Source organism: Melanotaenia boesemani, chromosome 8, assembly GCF_017639745.1.
Source record: "Melanotaenia boesemani isolate fMelBoe1 chromosome 8, fMelBoe1.pri, whole genome shotgun sequence".
Taxonomy (NCBI): domain Eukaryota; kingdom Metazoa; phylum Chordata; class Actinopteri; order Atheriniformes; family Melanotaeniidae; genus Melanotaenia; species Melanotaenia boesemani.
The window spans coordinates 13,167,121-13,186,846 of NC_055689.1; the positions used below are offsets into that span (position 1 = coordinate 13,167,121).

The 19,726-nt window shown below is 38.9% G+C and overlaps 1 protein-coding gene across 2 annotated transcripts; it reads right to left on the reverse strand.

Annotated features, from left to right (window-relative positions):
• Nucleotides 1-4,270: 4,270 nt before the first annotated feature.
• Nucleotides 4,271-18,380, reverse strand: klhl20 (kelch-like family member 20). 2 transcript variants are annotated; one of them, XM_041992881.1, is made up of 14 exons: nucleotides 18,250-18,380; nucleotides 16,361-16,421; nucleotides 14,034-14,291; nucleotides 13,810-13,918; nucleotides 12,200-12,406; nucleotides 9,905-10,063; nucleotides 9,482-9,576; nucleotides 9,198-9,313; nucleotides 8,871-9,054; nucleotides 8,604-8,747; nucleotides 8,333-8,466; nucleotides 7,982-8,190; nucleotides 7,685-7,791; nucleotides 4,271-7,377 (listed from the first exon to the last, which is right to left on the reverse strand). In XM_041992881.1, the coding sequence occupies exons 2-14, from the start codon at nucleotides 16,381-16,383 to the stop codon at nucleotides 7,293-7,295; spliced, it is 1,830 nt and encodes a 609-aa protein (XP_041848815.1). In that variant the 5' UTR covers nucleotides 16,384-16,421; nucleotides 18,250-18,380; the 3' UTR covers nucleotides 4,271-7,292. The 2 variants fall into 2 exon arrangements, with proteins under 2 accessions (XP_041848815.1, XP_041848816.1); XM_041992882.1 differs by lacking the exon at nucleotides 18,250-18,380 and adding an exon at nucleotides 17,950-18,120.
• Between the last annotated feature and the right edge of the window lie 1,346 nt (nucleotides 18,381-19,726).

The window sequence follows — 19,726 nt, forward strand, 5'->3', positions numbered from 1 at the left end:
TGCAGACGGAATCACAACACAGATCCAACTAAAGTAACAGTTTTTTCAAATAAAATATAGCCAAAACCATCACTGGTGGGAAACCTTGACCCTATTCCTGAAAGTATAACATGTTTTCCTGCTCCAACACACCTTACTTAAATTTATCAGTCACTGTGCAGAACTTGATAGGCTGTCAGATCCATTTTATTTGAATCAGGTGTGTTGGAGCTGGCAAACATCTAAAACTTGCAGGAGTGCGGTCCTCAAGGACGGGGGTTCTGCATCACTGCTTTACACATTGCTATTTTCCAACTTCCAAATAGTAATGATAAATAAAAAAGTTAAATTGTATCTGAAATTATTAATTTTGCATTTTCAAAATTTGCAAAGAACTGAAACCAAAGCAAGAAGAGATTAGGTTAGAACAGTGCTTCCAACCTGTGGTCCAGGACCCCCCAAAGAGCACAGGGGGTCCCTGAGGCTTTGAACATTAAAGCCATTGTGATTAATGGCCACAAATTGTCCGTGTTTTAAGGGGAAAAAAGTAAGGCTGTATGTTGTTCATTTAACTTTGGCTTTATCACAGGACAGGACTCAACCAGAATACATTATATATGGTGAGAATCTCACTTTTGAAAGCCTAAAACCAAGTATGATTTCAGCACAGGGTGAAGCAGGGGGTCCATGGCAATTTAGTATATGCATGAAGGGGGTCCCCTAGGAAAAATGGTTGGGAACCACTGGGTTAGAATAATGTTGCATTAAGGTATCATATATAAGCAGCTGGATGAAAAAACAGAGCCTTTTCCTCCCCATCCTCTGTTCTACGACTCTCTATGGAGGAATTGTACAGGAACTGGACAGAGTGGGTAGTGGGTTGTAACTCTGAATCATTGTTTAGGTCAGAACTGCAAGCAAGATGCTGAAATAAACCCCCGGTGGCAAAAAATATATATATATGTTTATAAGTGTACACACTGGAACAGCAGCAAGTTCCAGCTGAGCCACAAACAAATATAAGTTCATTTCAGATTGTTTGGAGATGTGCCCAGAGCAAAGGTTTCATAGCTTAGTGTATATTTTAGAGTAAGGGTGAGTCTTCAGGGATGGACACCGTGAACAGGAGATTGTTCAGTGAAGAATAGCCTGCAGCCTCCAGCTCGGTGTACATTTATGAGACAGTAAAAACAGAAAGATGAGAGAGAGAAGTCAGCAGCACTGAGACAGACGCAATAGGCAGTGATGTGTGTATGTTTTCTTGTTTTTGTCATATGAGTGTATGCTTCTTGGTGTATTGGGTATGGGTCCATTGGGCCCTCAGGGAACAACACAGCCAAACTTATATACTCTGTCATTTCTGTCATTTCAATGTTTACTTCTTAGAAAATATTTTCATTAGTTTATTTGTGTCGGTGGTAATTGTTGATCAAGGGGGTGATTACTATTGTGATGATTTTTCTGTGATAACTTTATCTAACTCATTTAAAATCATTTGAAAAAATTTAATCTATCAATGGTAAAGACATGAATTGATCATTTTTGGTAAATATCTGAGATTAATCTTCATTGCAGAGCAATCTGAATGTCAGGACACACACTACACTGTCAGGCATTCCAAAGAAAAATCCCTAATACATAAAAAAAAGCTAAATATTTGACTTATTTAACATCTCTCAAAACGTGCCCTTATACTGGCACTTAATCAGCCTGTGCCTGGGGCAGTGGAGGTGAAATGAAACTGACTGTTGTCAGGGAGACCTGACCTCACTTCCAAGAAGAAAAGCAATATTATTTTTCATCCTCGGACAAAGCAGTTCCAGTGGAAGTCAGCTGTTTCCTTTTAAACTTCTTTCTCACTGAGTTTGCCAGGTGGATATTGTTAAAAGAGAAGTAGGACTAACTGTCAGAGTAGCCCATACAAAGAAGAAAGGAGATGTAAGAAAGCTGATCTACTTTCTTGAACTCCAGCAAAAGATCCAAAGACATGAAGCTGAAAAAAAGCTGTCACACAACATCTTACAGAAACAGTTTTTCCTTCAAAAATGAAGACAAACTAACGTTGATGATTTTTAAATCTATTTTAAACTAGATAATATATATATCTATATATGTGTGTGTGTGTGTGTGTGTGTGTGTGTGTGTCACATTGTTAAAGTTATCTGCTCTTATCAAGCTAATCCACAACAGAATAAGAAAGCTGAAACCACAGTAAAAACTCTGCAGCCTCAAACTGTCTACCTACTAGATGAACTTTAAAGAATCAAATGTACAGAGCTGCAATTGTATCTCACATTCAGTTTATTTCCACCCACCAGCAACCTCAAAGACAAGTGAAGATGTTGCAAAAGTACTGAGCACTTGCTGAATGTCCCCTTTGAGATTGTTAACAGCCTGGGAATGGGATGATTTTGGTGTCTTTCATTTGCCTCCCTCAAGTTAATTGTGCATTTACTTTTTATTTTATTTATGAGATATATTTAGCTGTTACCATACCAAAATGGAAACAGCTAAAAGCTTAACTTCAAGTTCAGTACAGTTGTCAAGAAACCAGTGGGTGTCAATCATGATGGCTACAACCATCTTTTACTTTTTACCAGTTGCTTTGCTTTTCTTCTTTGAGTATTCCAGAAATAGTTTATCTACTAGGATATTCACACACACCAAACATTAAGGTTTACAGAGAGTGGTTTGAAAAAGAGAAAATATCTAATGTGGGCAGGCGATAATAATTCCTTGTTGATGTCAGAGGTCAGAGGAGAATGGGGAGTCTGGTTGGACATGGAGGAATGGCAACAGGAACTCAAATAACAGCGTATTACAACCAAGGTATGCATAATGCTATCCTTCACTACCTTGAAGCAGATGGACTACAGCAGCAGAAGACCCCACCAGGTGCTGACTACGGCTCATGCACAGATTGGAAAAATGTCTCGATTTCAGCTGCCATATACAGATGGTAGGGTCAGAATACACCACAAACATGAAAGCATGGATCCATCCTGCCTTGGATCAACATTTCAGGCTGCTGGCTGTGGTGTGATGGTGCAGAGGATATTTTACTGGCACACTTTAGGCTCCTTATTACCAGCATAACAGTGGGCTTGTGAGAGAACATCTTGCTTTGATGTGCTGAAATAACTATCATGCTGTATTTTCTTATATAATTAACAACAGCATAAGGAGGCTAACAAGGTGGTCTTTTTGTTTTCAATAGTTGTCCACATAAATGCTGAAACTCTTATGCTGGGGATAGAAAATTAAAACTACTGAAACATAGTAAAACTCTAAGTTAAAGTCCTCTCAGTACCTTTTAGGAAGAGTAATCCATAGGAGCATTGTCCATCTTTATAAAACAGTGAGATTTTTGAGAATAAATTCAGAGAAAATCTCTATAATACAAATTAAAAATTATTTTCAGAGTTTAAACACCTAAACTGTATTCGTATTTACGCAACTGGACCTTTGGCGGATGTGCAAGGAATAAGGTGTGTATTTGTTATTCACACATTTTCTCAGCAGGAGATTCTGTACTGGAGAAACAACCTGCAGCAACGCAAAGCAAGCAGGAGGCAGGACATGATGCAAAAAGGTGTTTTTTTTTTCTTTTCCCCCTCTTTCAGTATGAGAAATCTGTTACATTATCTCTCAAGTGTACTACTGAGACACCTGCAAACTTCCATTTATGCATCTATTTATTGTCCGACAGCTTAGAAAACTAAGCTACAGGAAAATAATGTTACTGAATAAAAATCATTTTAAAATGGTAAACATCGAAGTTGAGCTTTCTTGGTGTTTTTCTGCTTTACAGGCTGAAGAGACTAAGTGGGCATTTTGTAGTTCAGAGAGCCAAAGAAAAATAAATGTCAGTTTCTAACTTGGAAGTTTAAAAAAAAAAAAAAAAAAACAGGTTTTGTTTTTCTCAGGAAAAAGTTTATTGTCCTAGTGAACATGGTGCTGTAGTGATCACAGCTAAGGGATGGCTTGTTGATGTTTGGAAAGAAAAACCTGCAACTATACCCATGATAGGTTGGGTGTTGGGCTGCATAATTATTAGCCAACTAGCCAACAACAATTACTAACAAAGTCCATGACTTTGGCTCAATTTAGGAGCCAAACACAGTGGTACTGCTTTGGGCACTTAGTAGAAGAGTAGCTACGAGGTTTGTTCAAGTAAACTATTGAGGATCTAAATAAAACCATTTTAAAAATCCAAACATTGGTTTTCGTTGGCTCCCATACTTATTATAACAGAGTTATTCCTAAATAAAAAAAAGAAGGAATATGTAAATCAGTGAAAACAGGGTGGTTTATTGGTCTGTGGTAAATATGCATTTGACAAAAAGTAGTTACAATTTATACAGACTCAAACTTAATGTGATCTCCATGTAATTTCCTGGCAGTGAAAACACAAACATATTCCGCTGATAGCTTTCAAGCAGCAGGCAGACACAGTTGGCCAGACAGCTTCACTTTTTGTTAAGCATGTGTTACAACCATTTACATGATAACATGCTGCAAAGCCTTCCCTCAAATGTCAACTTTGGAATAACAAAACATGAACAAAAAAAAAAAACAAAAACAAAACAAGAACGTTCAGATGCAGAAATTCAAGTGAGCATTAACATTCTTTTTTTTTTTTTTTAAGTCTAGGCCTGCATTCAGAAAGAACACAGACAGAAATCCTGCCACTTGAAACCCACCCACATGGTATTGTGTGGGTGGGTTTCAAGTGGCAGGATTTTTGAACTAAAGCAAACTAAATTTCAAAGTTGACAAATAGCTTAACACTACCACAGACATTCAGATTAGGTCCTTCTTGTACAAGGAAAATGTTGCATAATAATGCATAACACTTGCCTGTATAACATCTGAGGGTGTGTTTGCTGCACAAAATATTTAAAGCCCAGAGATGTAACAAACTGCATATGACGCAAACATGTTCTATGTAGGAAACTAAACCACCTCAGCATCAAGGCCTGAAACGTTAGATTTCCAAGCACACGCATGCCGACTTCAGTCCCATATCTATCAGGAAAGACCTATATAAAAACAATTAAACCCCCTCCCCCCCAAAAAACAGCTAAAAATCTAAAATACATTTGCAATCACAGTGCAACAACTTCTGAAAAGATTAATTTAAACAAATTTCTCATCTAATCAACCTGTGTTTCACATTGAACTGAAATCAGTTGTACAATCAGGAACCACTTTTCATAAATTAGCGCTGTAGTTTAATCCTTCTCCAGCAGGTGGTGCCATTGTACTGTGTGATGGCTGAACTGTAAGAGCAGAAAAGACCCGACTCTCAAAACCGCATGGTTGTGTGAACAAATACCACATCAATGACCAGTACCCAAGTAGATAGTACTCTCTTAATGCATATACATGGGAAAAATTATATTAATGCTATCAATTTTTACTGACAACCATTTCCTTTAAGTTATATGCATCAACACCAAGTTCAAAAGAATATAACGGAGAACCAGCTTAATTCTATACCAGTTCAGTAACAAAATGGCAACGCTAAATAAAAGGATCAGGAATAGCTTAGAGCTGGATAGTGAAGCATCCTTTGGCTACAGAAATCAGTCCTATCTGACACAAGACTGCAAGCCTCATCCAGAGGATCAAACAGAAGGATGAACTACGAGGCAGTTCTTCACTGTCAGACTTATTGGTTTTGTTTTTAACGTTTAGTGCAATAATATGAACTTTATGAACAGTTCTTGTTTCCTTCTGCCAGGCAAGTGTGATGTTATTTTATTTTTACTTGCTGTCAACAAATTCAATGTTTATAATTCTGTTTCACTATTCTATAAAAACTACTAAAAACAAAAAAAAAAAAGACATGAATCACACTGTAACATGAAGCTCCTTTCACATGAACTAGTTGTTTTGACTGAATCCTGCTGCCATTAATACCTCACTACGGCACCGACTGTGTGTTGTCCTACCGCTGAAAGCAGCCCAAAGTAACATCATTTCCTCCTGGTTAAGTAACATTTTCTGATTTCTGTCTTTTCTTTAAGTTTCTCAACAGTAACAAACTGGCAGCTTTATCTGTTAACATAGACATTTTCACCTTTTAAGGTAAAGCAGACTCCATGAACACCCCCCATCCCATGTCCAAAAAGGTTCTGGTGGATCAAACTCTTTTGCAACAGCAGTGTCCAGGGTACAACTTTTGTAGAGGAAAAAAAATAAACTTTTCAAACAAAGTCACAAAAAAAGAGACTTGTTGGAGTGGTGGGCTACGTAGTGATGCAGACATGTTTGAGTTTTGCCCTTTACAGCTATTAACATAAGTCTGTTTGATGCACACTTCTGCCTTTTTGATTATGCGATGGAGCCAGCATTAAAACACCAACCTGACTGGATGGTTTTGTTTTTTATTTTCTGTAAAAGGGTGAAGTATATTTCTCTAGTTCCACTGTCTCAAGTCAAATCCTAAAAGTTCCAAAGTAACAGCTACAGTCTCATTCAATGCTCATCATTGTCCTGCAAACAATCCTACCTGGAGATCATTTTGGTGAAATGAATTATAATTTGTCTCTGTGGTGATTGAGATGCCTTCAAAAGGAAACTGCTTGATCATTTTAGCTGTTAAATGCTACACACAGGGCCCTGTTTCTTAGCCCATTAAGACCTGTGATGCTCTCTTCACATGGAAACTGGCAGACCCAAATTTTGCAACCACAGTTGGGATGTATGATTCAAAGCCAGAAGTAAATGAGACACATAGATTTTCCTCTGACAGTCAATATTTCTTGCTGTGTTTCCTGGTAAAAAGGGTTTTGGTGGCTGAAAGTAACCTTCTTCTGGTTAACTGATGATTTTCAACTTCTTAGATCCTCCGAACCTCAGTGGTAAGATATCTCCTCCATTCATAGTCATGGTGAGCTCCACCTGTCACACATGCCAAACTGTCCAAAAAAAAATCCAAAATGGAGTTTTTGGTGGATGAAAACAGTGTTCTCTGCAGGAAGGAGGGAGTGCTCCAAAATGGAAGCTTTACGAGGTTTGTCACCTTCTGCTCTCGGTGCACTTCATGGTGATCATAATTCGTCAGTAAAGACAAACATGGTAAAGTTAATGGCCTTTTGAGTGGGGGTCAAGGATGAACTCATGTTCAGACATTTGTCCCTCTTTTCTGGATCGCCTCCCAACCCCTTCCCCACCACCACAGTCATTTCATCCTCGCTTGCATCATATGATCCCTTTTGGAGGCGCGAGAATCAGTGAAAAGAAGCATCCACTGCAACTTGATGGGAGGTGAAAGTGTGTGACAGCGGGAGAGGTAGGAGGTGGCGTTACCATATGTGAGATTCACAGTGAGTCATTTTAATGACGCCTACCCCTCCACCTAACCGGCGGTAGTTCATTCCTCCATACAACCTGGAGAAAGACAAGACAAATGATCAGGAGAGAAGGGTGCAAACAGCAACCTTCAAAGTATGCAAAGATCAACAATGAAAACATAATAATTAAGAAATTATATAATCAAATGTCTTAGATTACAACCACCTGAACCAGGCTCAAACAGAAACCAGGCAGAGTAGAGGCAAGAATTCAAGCACTGTGCATGTGCAGAGAGCTCAGGGTGGGAAGTCTGATGAGGAGATTTAAGCTCTACAATGGCACTGCACTAGTGATATCCTGTTGCTATGGTAAAATAAACTCATCCAATAAGAGTCAAATTTACCTCCATGTGTTGGCGTCTGGGTCGTAGACTTCTATAGTTTTTAGATACGTTGTCCCATCAAAGCCTCCAACTGCCATCAGCTGACCGTTCACTACAGCCAAGCCCACCTACAGAGACATACAATTACACTTCTGCCTTACAAAACAGGATGTCATTTCAGAGTAGCATGGCAACTCTAATATCCGCAATACCAATATGCAAATGTGCATATTGGTATGTGCATATATGTAATTAAAATGTAATTAAATATAACAAGATACATGCGGTGTAGTTCAAATCCACGACACAGAGACTCACCCCACTCCGTCTTGATGTCATAGCCACTACAGGAGACCACTGGTTGGTCCTGGGGTTGTATCGCTCTGCACTGCTCAGCTCTGTGGTATCATCTCTCCCTCCAACAGAGTAAATCATGTCCTGGTAGACTGCACAGCCAAGGTGTTTTCTCCTAGTTCCCATGGGAGACACAGTGTGCCAGCGGTTTTCTTGAGGGTTGTAGCGTTCCACTGTGAAACAAAGAAAATACAAATAATTTAGAACAGACCAAATTCTAAGAAATCAACTGAAACAGAGAGACTAAGTTCAGCACCTAGTGACAGCTTTCCGCTTAATAATTTCATTATAACCTTTATTGTGCAAGTATGATACCTGTATTTAATGGCGACGTCCCATCAGATCCTCCTACAGCATAAAGAAATCCTCCCAGCACAGCAACAGCTACACCCAGTCGCCTGGTGCTCATGGAGGCCACCCGAGTCCATTTATTCTCTTTAGGATCATACCTAGAGACAAGTTTTACAGAGCCATGATTTAAGGGAAACAACTAAGCCAAGTGTACATAATAGAAGCAGCCTTTGATCATGTTTTTTGTTGGTTGTTTGTATGTTTTCATCATACATACTAGAATTTTGAATAATACCTTTCAACTATGTTGAGACAGGAAACCCCATCCTGTCCTCCGACAGCATACAGATATCCACCGAGCACAGCGACACCAACGCTGGTACGACAAGTACTGGTGGGCGCCACATCACTGCTCCACTGGTTGGTCTTAGGATCATATCTGGACAAATGAAACATTTAATTGATAATTAAAACAATACTTTTAACCTGCAGAAATACAGGTGATTTGTTAAGTATGATGGAGAGTGATGTTTGAAAAGAAAGTCTAAACTACAATTTCAACCTTTCCACGGAGTTGAGGTACGATGAACCGTCATGACCTCCCACCGCATACAGTAAGTCATCCAAGACGCTAACCCCGACTCCACAACGTCTCTTACTCATCGACGCGACCATCCGCCATTCATTGGTCTGTGGGTCGTATCGCTCCACGCTGGAAATGGCATCTCCGCTGCACCAACCACCAACTACACAAGGCAGCCCAAGACAGGACATAGTTAGAACATAAAAAGCAACACCCATCATAATCTTCCTCAGCAGTAGTGCTGTATACATATTCTTCTCAATCCTTATACAAAAACGCTCATTTTCTGAGCACGAGGGCACGGACCTGCAAAAAGAACCTCCCCACACCGGATGGGTTTTCTCGGTCGGGTTCTGGGGCCTTGCATCAGCGGCCTCTCTTGTGGTAGTAGCAGGTAATTCTTAGCCTCATCTACTAGGTCTCTAACAGAAAAAAATTAAATAAAATTTACAATGACAACCATTACTAATTCTCATCTCCAAAAGTCTGTTTATTTTTAGCTTCAACTATTTTTTTAGATTGAAAGAAAAATGCGAATCACGAACAACAGGAAACGTCTGACAGCTTCTGTTTTAAAGAACAAAACCCACCTGCACTCTTCATCACTTTTGATGAGAGGATCTGAACCAACAGTACCGACCAGGAACTTGGGGCTCAGTAACGGCAAGCGGACATGCTGAAGGACCTACAGAGCACAGCTCAGAGTTACAATACATGAACACATGAAAGTATCTTATTTCACTTTATAGTAAAACAATTAAAACTGTAGCAGGAACAACAAGCAATATAATTCAAAGGTTTATCATAAACAAGTTTAAGTCAAAATGAAACAAGTAACACCAGCAGAACCTGCTGAGGACTGATGCAGAGATGCTGAACCTTTCAAACATTTACAGTTTCTAAATTGTAGGTCAAATAACACAGAACACTCCATTCTGAGGAATGAATGGTGTTTGAATGTCAGTACACCAGGAAACTTACAAGCTCCAGCTGTTACCCCCCACTTAACAAACCTGGGGTAGCTGGGGTCTGCGTTCCTGAATGCTGTATTTCACCCAGGCCATAACAGCATTGAAAACCTGCTCCTCACTCCGCACGTTAAGCTCGTCACTGGAGATGATGTCAATGAGCTGGTTGGCAGGCAGCAGCATGAACTCTTCACTTTCCATTACCTAGAACACAATCAAAACACAGGCCTTTTTCAAGACTCAGAGTTCAAAATGAAATGAAAACTCAAAGTTTTTCATTCTTGATGTAAATTAAACATATATACATAATATGTATTTTAACTAAAGAATTACAGTCCCTATTTATGTTGGTAGAAAGGATGACTGTGTTCTGGAGCATAAAGTTCAAAAAGCTTTATGAATTATTACTGTTTTGATTGACATTGCAATTGCGACTTCACAGAGCATGAAACATATAATAATAATAATAATAATAATAATAATAATAATAATAATAATAAAAAAATGGAATGGCTTTTGAAGCCAAGGACAGACTTCGAATAATAAATACAGGGAGGTGACGAGGCTGTCGCAAGATTTGAGTCATGTAAAGTGAGTGTAGTCTGAAAAATACAAGTGAAACCAGTCAAGGGGTGTGAGTCAAGCAAATGGAAGAGAGTCTGTTGAGGAGGATGGGGTAAGAGAAGAAGTCAAAGGCCACACTCAGGTCAAAGAGGATGAGGGTGGAACATTAACGGGAGTCAGCTGCAATGACAAGATCAACTCGGATATTTATGAGGGCAGTTTCTGGATTATGGTGGGGGTGGAAACTGGACTGGAAAAGCTCATGGTGGCTATTTTGAGTTAGATGTGAATTTAGCTAAGTGGTGACTATTTTTTTCCAGACTTTTGGATAAGGTAAGATTCAAATGGGGAGGAGGTTATTGAAATTGTTGGGATCTGAACCAGGTTTTTTTCAGAATAGTAATAAAGCAATACCAGTGGCGAGTGACGAGAGAATGAATGAATGAACTTTATTGTCATTGCAACAGGTGCAACAAATTTTTTTCCCAGTACAACCTGTCCATGCGTAGACAACAACAACATATAAACATAAATGGCAGTTATGAAGAGAAACAGAGAGAAGCAGGTAGAAATAAGCAAGGTTGTAAAGAGGGGATCAAGGTAAATGAAGGACTTTGATTTTTGGATGAGGTTAGATTTTGGAAGCACTGGTGAAACTGAAAGCTGGAAAAGAACTGTTTTACTTAAATGACTGACTGAGCTCTAAAATAAAATATTCACAACTGAAACTTCAATTATTAAATAATATATAGATTCTAGTGATTTGATATGTGTAGAAGCGACTGTGTTAAATCAGCATGTGGCTCCTGAATCAAATTAAAACAATATCATGGCAGAATTTGTAAAATATCAGCAAACATGGAATAATTATCAACTGAATGGATTTAACTTCATATTGTAATCACAATTATGACTTTAGGTGTGGAATTTAAATCACCTAGTTAAGCAGCTACCTCCTATACAGAAGCTACAGCTCCTTGATGCAGCCGATGCAGGTTCAAATCCTTTGCTAGAGCCCTTTTCTCCATGTCACTACTCCTCTCTCTGACCCCCTTCTCCTGTCAAGCAATTGTCTTATAAAGACCCCTACAGTCCAAAAAAATATCTTTAAAAAGAAACAAACTGGTGGCTTATATCCCTCTCACTTCTCCAAAACAGAAGAGATTGAAGTCATCTACAGATGACTGGATTTTAATTCCCAAAACAAATAATTAATGAGACTCTTGCATTTTCCCCATTAACTGGTTAAATGTTGGGTGACAAACAAAAAGAACTGTGGCCAAAATTATAAATCAACTATTTGATTCAGAAAAGATCCTCCCATATATTCAGAAAACCAGTTTGCTGTGGAGCTATGCAACTCTTGTAAATGTGAGAGTGTAACAGCTTCTCTCTGGTCACATGCAGCAAGCCAAAGTTTGGAATCATGGAGAAATATATTTATCAAAGCTACTACTATTACTATATTAGTTACAGTAAGCTACCATCTTGACAATAAAGGAAACAGTGCAGGGCAGATATGTAGAAATCCAATCAAAACCTGAGTGCGACACTATTTTAATGAGAATCACATTAAACCCTAACTAACCCTAATATTCTTCCAGTAAATTACACATGTACAGGATACATATTGCTGCAGAAAGCTTTTTAAACACTTGCTTTAGCAGACACAAAATGTATCATATATGTTTGTTTTATGTGAAAAAAATAAGTGAAAATGTACATGCACTCCCTTTTCTGCCACCTGTGGCATTTTCTTTGTATCCATGTTCTTACCTCCTGAAAATTGTGCTGTGTGAACTTGTCTGCAATTCGCAGCAGTTCCCGGCAGGAGTGTGTGTCAGCAAAGGCCCTGATGCCCAGACAGTTGGATGGATCCAGCTGCCTCTTGAGAAACTCGCAGCAGGCCTCCTGGATCTCAGCCAGCTGGAGAAGGCAGGCTGCAGGGAGCAGTGTCTGGACGTTCCCCTCCTCTACAGTTACCTGTGGGAAGGCAGCAGTCACAAAATCAGAGACAAGTACAGTTTTTATGTTGCTGACATAAAACTGTCACAGTTATGGAGTAACTGTCTACATTGAGCCTGCAGTGCACTTTCTGAAACCTTGTGGCTTGTATCTTTGGGAGCATTCACACTAGCCAAACCCTAGTTTGTTTGCTTGGAAAGTCTGGTTCATTTGGGGAAGTGTGAAGCACAAATAAAGTGTTATTCACATCAAAGAAGCAAACTCTGACCCACTTATAAAGATCTGTCTTGGTTAAGTTCAAGTGAACCAAATGAACTAACACTTATGTGGCAGAAACAGAAGTTGCCCTGCATTAACCAATAAATGAGCTCCTTTTATTCATTGTTTTGTCTTCTTCAGTAATTCTTGGTGCAGCACCGCCTCAGGGAAATATGTTGTTCAAAAGGTTCAGTTTGTTTAACTAAGTGCAGTGTGAAAGCAACCTCCGACCAGCTGAATTTTACAGCTCCCAAATGAACAGAATCCCCAATCATAACAAGTCTAGCAGAATATTAAGTGTGAAAATGACCTTAGTCTTTATGCTTTATGTAAGTTCTGCTGAAGTTGAAGAAGCAGCTGATCTAAACTGTATTTTTTCAGAAGCGATATCAAACTTACTCCAACTTGTTTGGCATTTTGGCTTTGGATTTGCGTGTTAAGTTTATCTGGAAACACATTAAACTGACTTAACATCAATCAGGTTCAGGTTTCTTTATTTGTACCAGTAGGTAGGTTTGTTTTGCTGTCAGTGAGATATAACATCCAGTTTGACATGCAGGTATCAGAACAGAAGCAACACAAAACACACAGTCACACAACATGCTAAGAAAACAATAATAGCTTAAAGTGCTCCAGGTTCCAACAGTAAAGCATAAAAAGGCATAAGAGGTATAAAAGGGGTGAGGTACCATTCCTTAAAATCAAATTAAAAACTTAAAAACAAATGACTAGATCTTCATTAAACCAGGGTTTAAAAAAATTGTTTAAAAAGGTAGAAATATTTTCACACATAAATGTATAAACAAATAGATACATGTGTGCATTTTGTTTAACTCGGTTAAACAAAATTTAATATTGTGCACATCTGTTTGCGTTCTCTGCTGAACTCTGTAACCCTCATTTCTTGGCAGACATTTCAACTCGTTTAATAAAAAACAAAATCCCACAAATTCAACCTGTAAAATAACCACTCTGTCCTCATCTATACTCCACACCTATAAGTCGCTTTAGATAAAAATTAGCACAAAATCAGTGTAAGGTAATAAACACAAAACACAGTGAAGCTATGCGTCTCCTCTGTGTCAATCCGGCTGCAGTTGGCAAATATTAAGCTATTTTTAGCTTTGGTGGATGTTTGCCTAAACGAATGTAACCATTCCTACCTGTGAGGTGTATGCAAAGTCAATGAGCAGCTCCATGGCTCTCTCGTCAATGTCACGGATAACAACTTCAGTCTGCCTGCTTTCTGCCAACTCTCCAGTAAACATTGCCCTGAAGAGACCATTGAAATACAGATTCAATATTATTACAGCAAACTCTTCGCATAGCTCTTGCTCAATAAACTTTGATAAAAAGAAAATTGTGTGAATTCAGTGTCTTTTCATACCTGAAGTAAGGGCTGCAGGCAGACAGGATCACACGGTGAGCATAGATCTTCTTGGCACCTACCACCAGCACTACGTCACAAAGCTCCCGGTGTTTTCTCAGCAGGTTGATCACTTCCAGGGTCTGTCGTGGGTGCTTGTCTGAGACGTAGGGCATGCGTGCTGGCTGGGGGACCCCTTCAGGGAGCTTGTTGGGGTCCCCCAGAGTACAGCGGCTTGTGATGTCCATTCCAGTGGCGTCCTGACGTGCGCTGGTGGCCCTTTACACAATAAACAATTAGTGAATTAGTACATACAGCATATGTATGGTTTGAACTTGGCAATCCCATCAGCTAAGTCTGTTCAGAAACATCAGGGTCACCTAAAACTTTTTGCAAAATGCTATGCTTAATTAAGAGATCATGGATCTACAGAAACCAAATTTAATTCTATCCTATAGCAGCAACTATTGGAACAGCCTTGAGGTAATAATAATTTAATGCAACTGAACATGATAAGTGGATGAGGCAAAAGACTGAAATTAAACTCCAGACCACAGCGACTCAGGTAGAAGCTACAAAAGCACTGAAGAGACAGAGACTGCACAGATTTCTCCAACATAAAAAGACAAGAAATTTAACCCCAGTACCTCAGCAGTGCAGCTTGGCACGCTAAGCCCACCTTTGGGACTGCGCTGGAAATGCATATCATTAGGTTTGGCATAGTACAGCTCTGCTACAGTGGACCGATTGAGCCTGATAAAAAAAAAAAAACCTTTTCAGTTGAGCTCAAATAGTCACTGCACTCTATAATTGGGAAATGTATTTGAACGGTTGAATTGGTAGTTCAGTTATCACTGGTATTTTTTAAAAAAGGCTATTAAAATCATAGAAAAAGGTGTATTAATGTTCATTATATAGCCTTATGATATCAGCCCACTGGTATACCACAAAACTGGACAGGATAGTCTACTCTGTGGCCATCAGCTGAACCAAATATAGTCGGGGGTCACTAACCCTAAATGTGTAGAGGTCAGTGTAAACGTATCCAGTGTGGACACGGGATCACTTTGGTGCTGGGACTTACTTCAGATCATGTTCACAGCACTTGACATTTGACCACATCCATTTCAACATGTGTCTTCTTCATCATGGGTGGGCCTCACACTTACACTAAATTGCTCATAATTTACTTCTTAGAGTTAACATTTCCTCTAGTTTGCAAATCTCAGTAGTCAAATTCTGTTGAGTTTAAATGAGATAATATCCACTCAGATTACATCATAAATAAAAATATGATGCAATGTAACCCAAGACAACTTTAGCTAACCTTTTTCTCATGCCTGACAGACTGTGCAACAACTCATCTGTGATACCAAAGGGACACTCCTGCATTAGAAACTGAAGGTGTGCAGATAAAGTGGGTATTAACCAGACAAGAACTAATCAAACCTGTGATTTATATGAAATCAACGCTGCTATGTTTTTGGAACTTGATTCATAAGATCCTACTTACCTTTACACAAACAATACTAGCGTCTTCTCTAAATTCTTCTCGTTTAACTTGTAACTTGGATGCCTTTACTCAGATTTTTGTTAAAATGATTCTAGCTGTAATAAATCAACAAATCAATTTTCTGATGGGACAATATATGTGATTTGGAAGGCAAATAAAAGAAGACTGACATTTTCCTTGCATGCTGTTCTTTTCCTAAATTATGTTTGAAGAAAATGTGGTTTTGTTTTGAACCACTGGTTGGACAACAGTATTAAACCTTTTATTTTTTATCTACACTTTAGTGTTGTTTAATTAACTGCTAAATAAAGAAAAAAAAAAGACAACAGACTGCTCTTCAATAAAAACAGCCTTTATGCCACTGGTAAAAATCAGACTTGAAGACCATCTAATGTCCAGAGTTTTCAGTTTTTTTTGTTTTGTTTTTTTTTTTAAACAGAACAAAACTATTTCTACATTTTCATAATAAAATGACACATGCTAAAGAGGATCTCTTTCAAACTGTGTAAAAAGATTGTTTTTTTAACTGGCCAATCGGTCTCCATGTATTTCTACTGGTTGCTTGATCTTTCCTTTCAACCAGATGCACACTGGAATCCAGTCAACATTTTTTATTTTTTTTTATTTTTAGTGTTTATTTGTGTGCTTACACCGAAGCTCTGAACCATCTTCTGACCCAACTCATCCAGGACATTAAACCTTTACAACCTACTTTTAAAGCAAAGTTAGCAAGGACTCTGGTTTTCCCTACCTCCCCATTATTAGTGCCACCACTGATAAGTTTTACAGAAAACCTCTGAAATGCAAGTGGTTCACACTTTAATACCAAACTTACCTGCGCATTGGTTTTGCGTCCATGCACTGAAGAATGTTTGGTCCAACACGTTCAAGTTAACCTACAAAGACAACAAAACAAAATCACCCTTTTATATTCTGTCCTCTCATAAATGTAAGAGTTTCATATTTTCAGTAGTATTTGATTTCACCATTTCTGCTCCAATATCCTCTTGTGAGGGCAAGCCCCCTTTTTTTTTAAAATCGCTGTAATTTTAATCATGCTTTCCTGGTCTCTGCCTAAAGTTATCTGTGGCAATTTCTCTCAATGAGCCAGATACTGCAATACACTCTGCCTTTGGTGCATGTTCTCAGTGGCTATCTGGGAGCTATATTGAGCTACCACTCTGTTATCCTGAATATGAATTCTGCAGTATGGTTTCTTCATTAATAAAAATCTAATGCCATAACAGAAAAAACTAGTTACAGCCTGACACTAACCATTAGGTCAGCTCTAAACTTCTCTGACCAAATTTATACACCACAAACTGGGACCATCAACAACATTAAAACCACTAAAACATTTAGTGAATGAAACATCGTTTTACTGAGAAACCTCTGTGAGTTCTTGTATTCATGGGAATGCAACTCTGACACCATCCATCCAATTTACACATTACTGCAGATGAAGCATTCCAGCCTCCAAAAATCCACCAGTTCCCAATTCAGCTAAGCATCCTTAAAACCTGCATAACCCAAATGATGAAGTTCAAATTTCCACAGGTTCTAGCTTTGCTAACCTCCAAGGATCCAGCATCCATGCCCATATGAGTAGATGTTTTGATTAAATGATGGGTACCCAAACAATACTAAACAAATGTTTTTTTATTATTATGTTTAAAAGTCAATATCCACAAGAGCAACATACCACACCTTTTAGAAGTACTTAAACGCAACAGCTTTGGCAAAAATAATTAAATAAATAAATTTAAAATAAAAAGTCCAACAATTTCATTCTTTGGAGGGCAGAACTCCCATTCAAAGTATCTATAGTTACTATAATATGAATTCAAAATACATTATTAAACATGCAGTTTATCGATTTTCTCCATGTAAATCAGAGTACTTTTCACAATTCCTTTAGAAAATACTTTGTCAGACATTTTTAACTGATACAATTTAACACATTAATCAAGGACGATGGTTGTGGAATCCAAATAACAGAAACACACAGCTGTAGCACAATTAGACAGCCGCAATTAACCTTAGGAAAAAAAACGCATGCTGTTGCAAAGAAAGAGCTCATTTTAACGCCCCATGTCATAATATATCAACGGTCAACCGCATCACTTCATTTGAAGATAGTCGCAACTCTTGGTGATATTGGTTTCTAATTATTTTCTTCGTCTACTAACAGCTAACTTGGCTAAGAGAGGCTAACTCTTGGTTGTTAGCGTCTTTAGATTAGGATGCGTAGTTAGCTATTTAGCATGCAAATGATCACAGCTTCTTGCAGTTTAATGGGCAAGTGGTCTATACATAGCTATCATATAAACATCTGCGTTTATCTGAGTCTAAATATGCTTGCAGTGAACTCTGGTCGACGAGGTACCACTAGCCCACTGACGTTAGTTAACTTCTCATGCCTACCTAGGAGTGCTACGCACGACAGCTAACATTGTGGAGAAGAGCTCACCGCCGAATACTTCAACTGTGTGTTAGTGTTAGGAAAAAATGACTACAAAAAAGAAAGGCATACACTCATTAGCTTACATTTTCGGAGCGTCTGTGTCGGTTTAAGCTTTCATGTGAGCTTCTGGTCATAAATTAGTTTGGTTAGATTGTATGCTAACAGTCAGTTCAGCATTGAACTCCAAGTGCTAATCGATAGAGTGAGCACTGACATCTACACTAATAATACAGAAGCAGACGTGTTGGAGACAGTTTTACCATAAATTTCCATCCCAACGACAGAGAGAAAACGCCCTGGTTGCTGGTGTTTACAGTCTTCAACCTTTGAAAACCGATGGAGCTTTTCTTCCTCGGCTGTTCGCGCATGCCAAGCTCCACTTCCGGATAGTCTTTCAAAATAAAGTTATGCGATTACGTCATTGTATCAACGAGTTATAATTCTGAAAGTTAAGCTGTCCTGAGACTTCTGCTTCCGGACCGGTGCCCCATGACCCCCACAATGGAAAACAAACATTAGTTTAACTACAAAACGAAACATATCTCTTACTTCTCATCTTCTCATTGTTGCGCTACAGTGAAAGAATAATAATAAATTTATTTATTTATCTATTTATTTATTTATTTATTTGTAGTATGACTCGGCAACGACAGGTTTAAATAGGAAAACACTGTCTGTCATTGCACACAGGGAGATGGTCAATGAATCACATTCATTTCACTCAGGTGAAACACAGGAACAGGGGTTCCACAAAGCATGATGGGAAAAATATAAAGATGAACCCACCCCCAGAAGATCAACTGCTACATACTTTGCTACCATTGTTTTCCTCTCTAGGCAGACCACCCAAACCCAATCTCCCAGCACAAAGTCTCATCCATGGCAGCAAGAGTCACAGGCCCATTTCTGCTTGGTCCCTGCCGCAGCAAGGGCCTCCTAAAGCAGTTTGTGAGCTACCCAGAGTCACTATTTCAGGTCACAAAAATAATCTGTCCCTGGTCCGTCTGAGGGAGAGCTGAAAACCAAGTCCACAAAGGACTTGCAGGCAGGGGTGCAGTGGTTGTACTCCTGGACTTCATCTGGTAGGCCCACAGGATCATAGGAAGGTGCAGGTCCCATTGATTCGTTGATCTGTCAGAATGGCAAGCTAGGTGGCCAAGCTGCGGTTGAAGCGTTCGACCAGCCCATCACTCTGAGGGTGCAGCGGGATAGTGTGTGTCTTTCTGATGCCCAGCTGACAGCAAACATCATTAAACACCTCTGCCTCAAAGTTCCTGTCCCGTCACCATTACTGTCCAGCTCCTCAGGAGCCCCGAACTAGTAGGGCTGTAAAGTCAAAGTCGACTGGTCGACTGTTTGGTTGATATGTTTTGAGTCAACCACAATTCTGATTGGTCGATTTTATGACTTGTTAATTTCATGCAGGGAGGGGGAGATCGAAGGATGTCCACGCTACTCAGAGTCTGGTGGTTTGTTGAATATTTAGAGGTTTTTTTGTTTTAGCGTTTGATCCTGGTGAGTCCTTCAACCATGTCAAAGACTTCGGCAGTGTGGCAGCATTTTATCAAAATAGATGGAGGGAAAAAGGTCGAGTGCAAAATTTGCAAACAACAGTTTGCATATCACAGCTCGACGACGAACATGGCGTATCATCTAAAAACGGTGGAATATATTAAAGGCAATTAACATAATATATTCCACATATTTCAATATTTTAGTCTAATAATCGTTTATTTG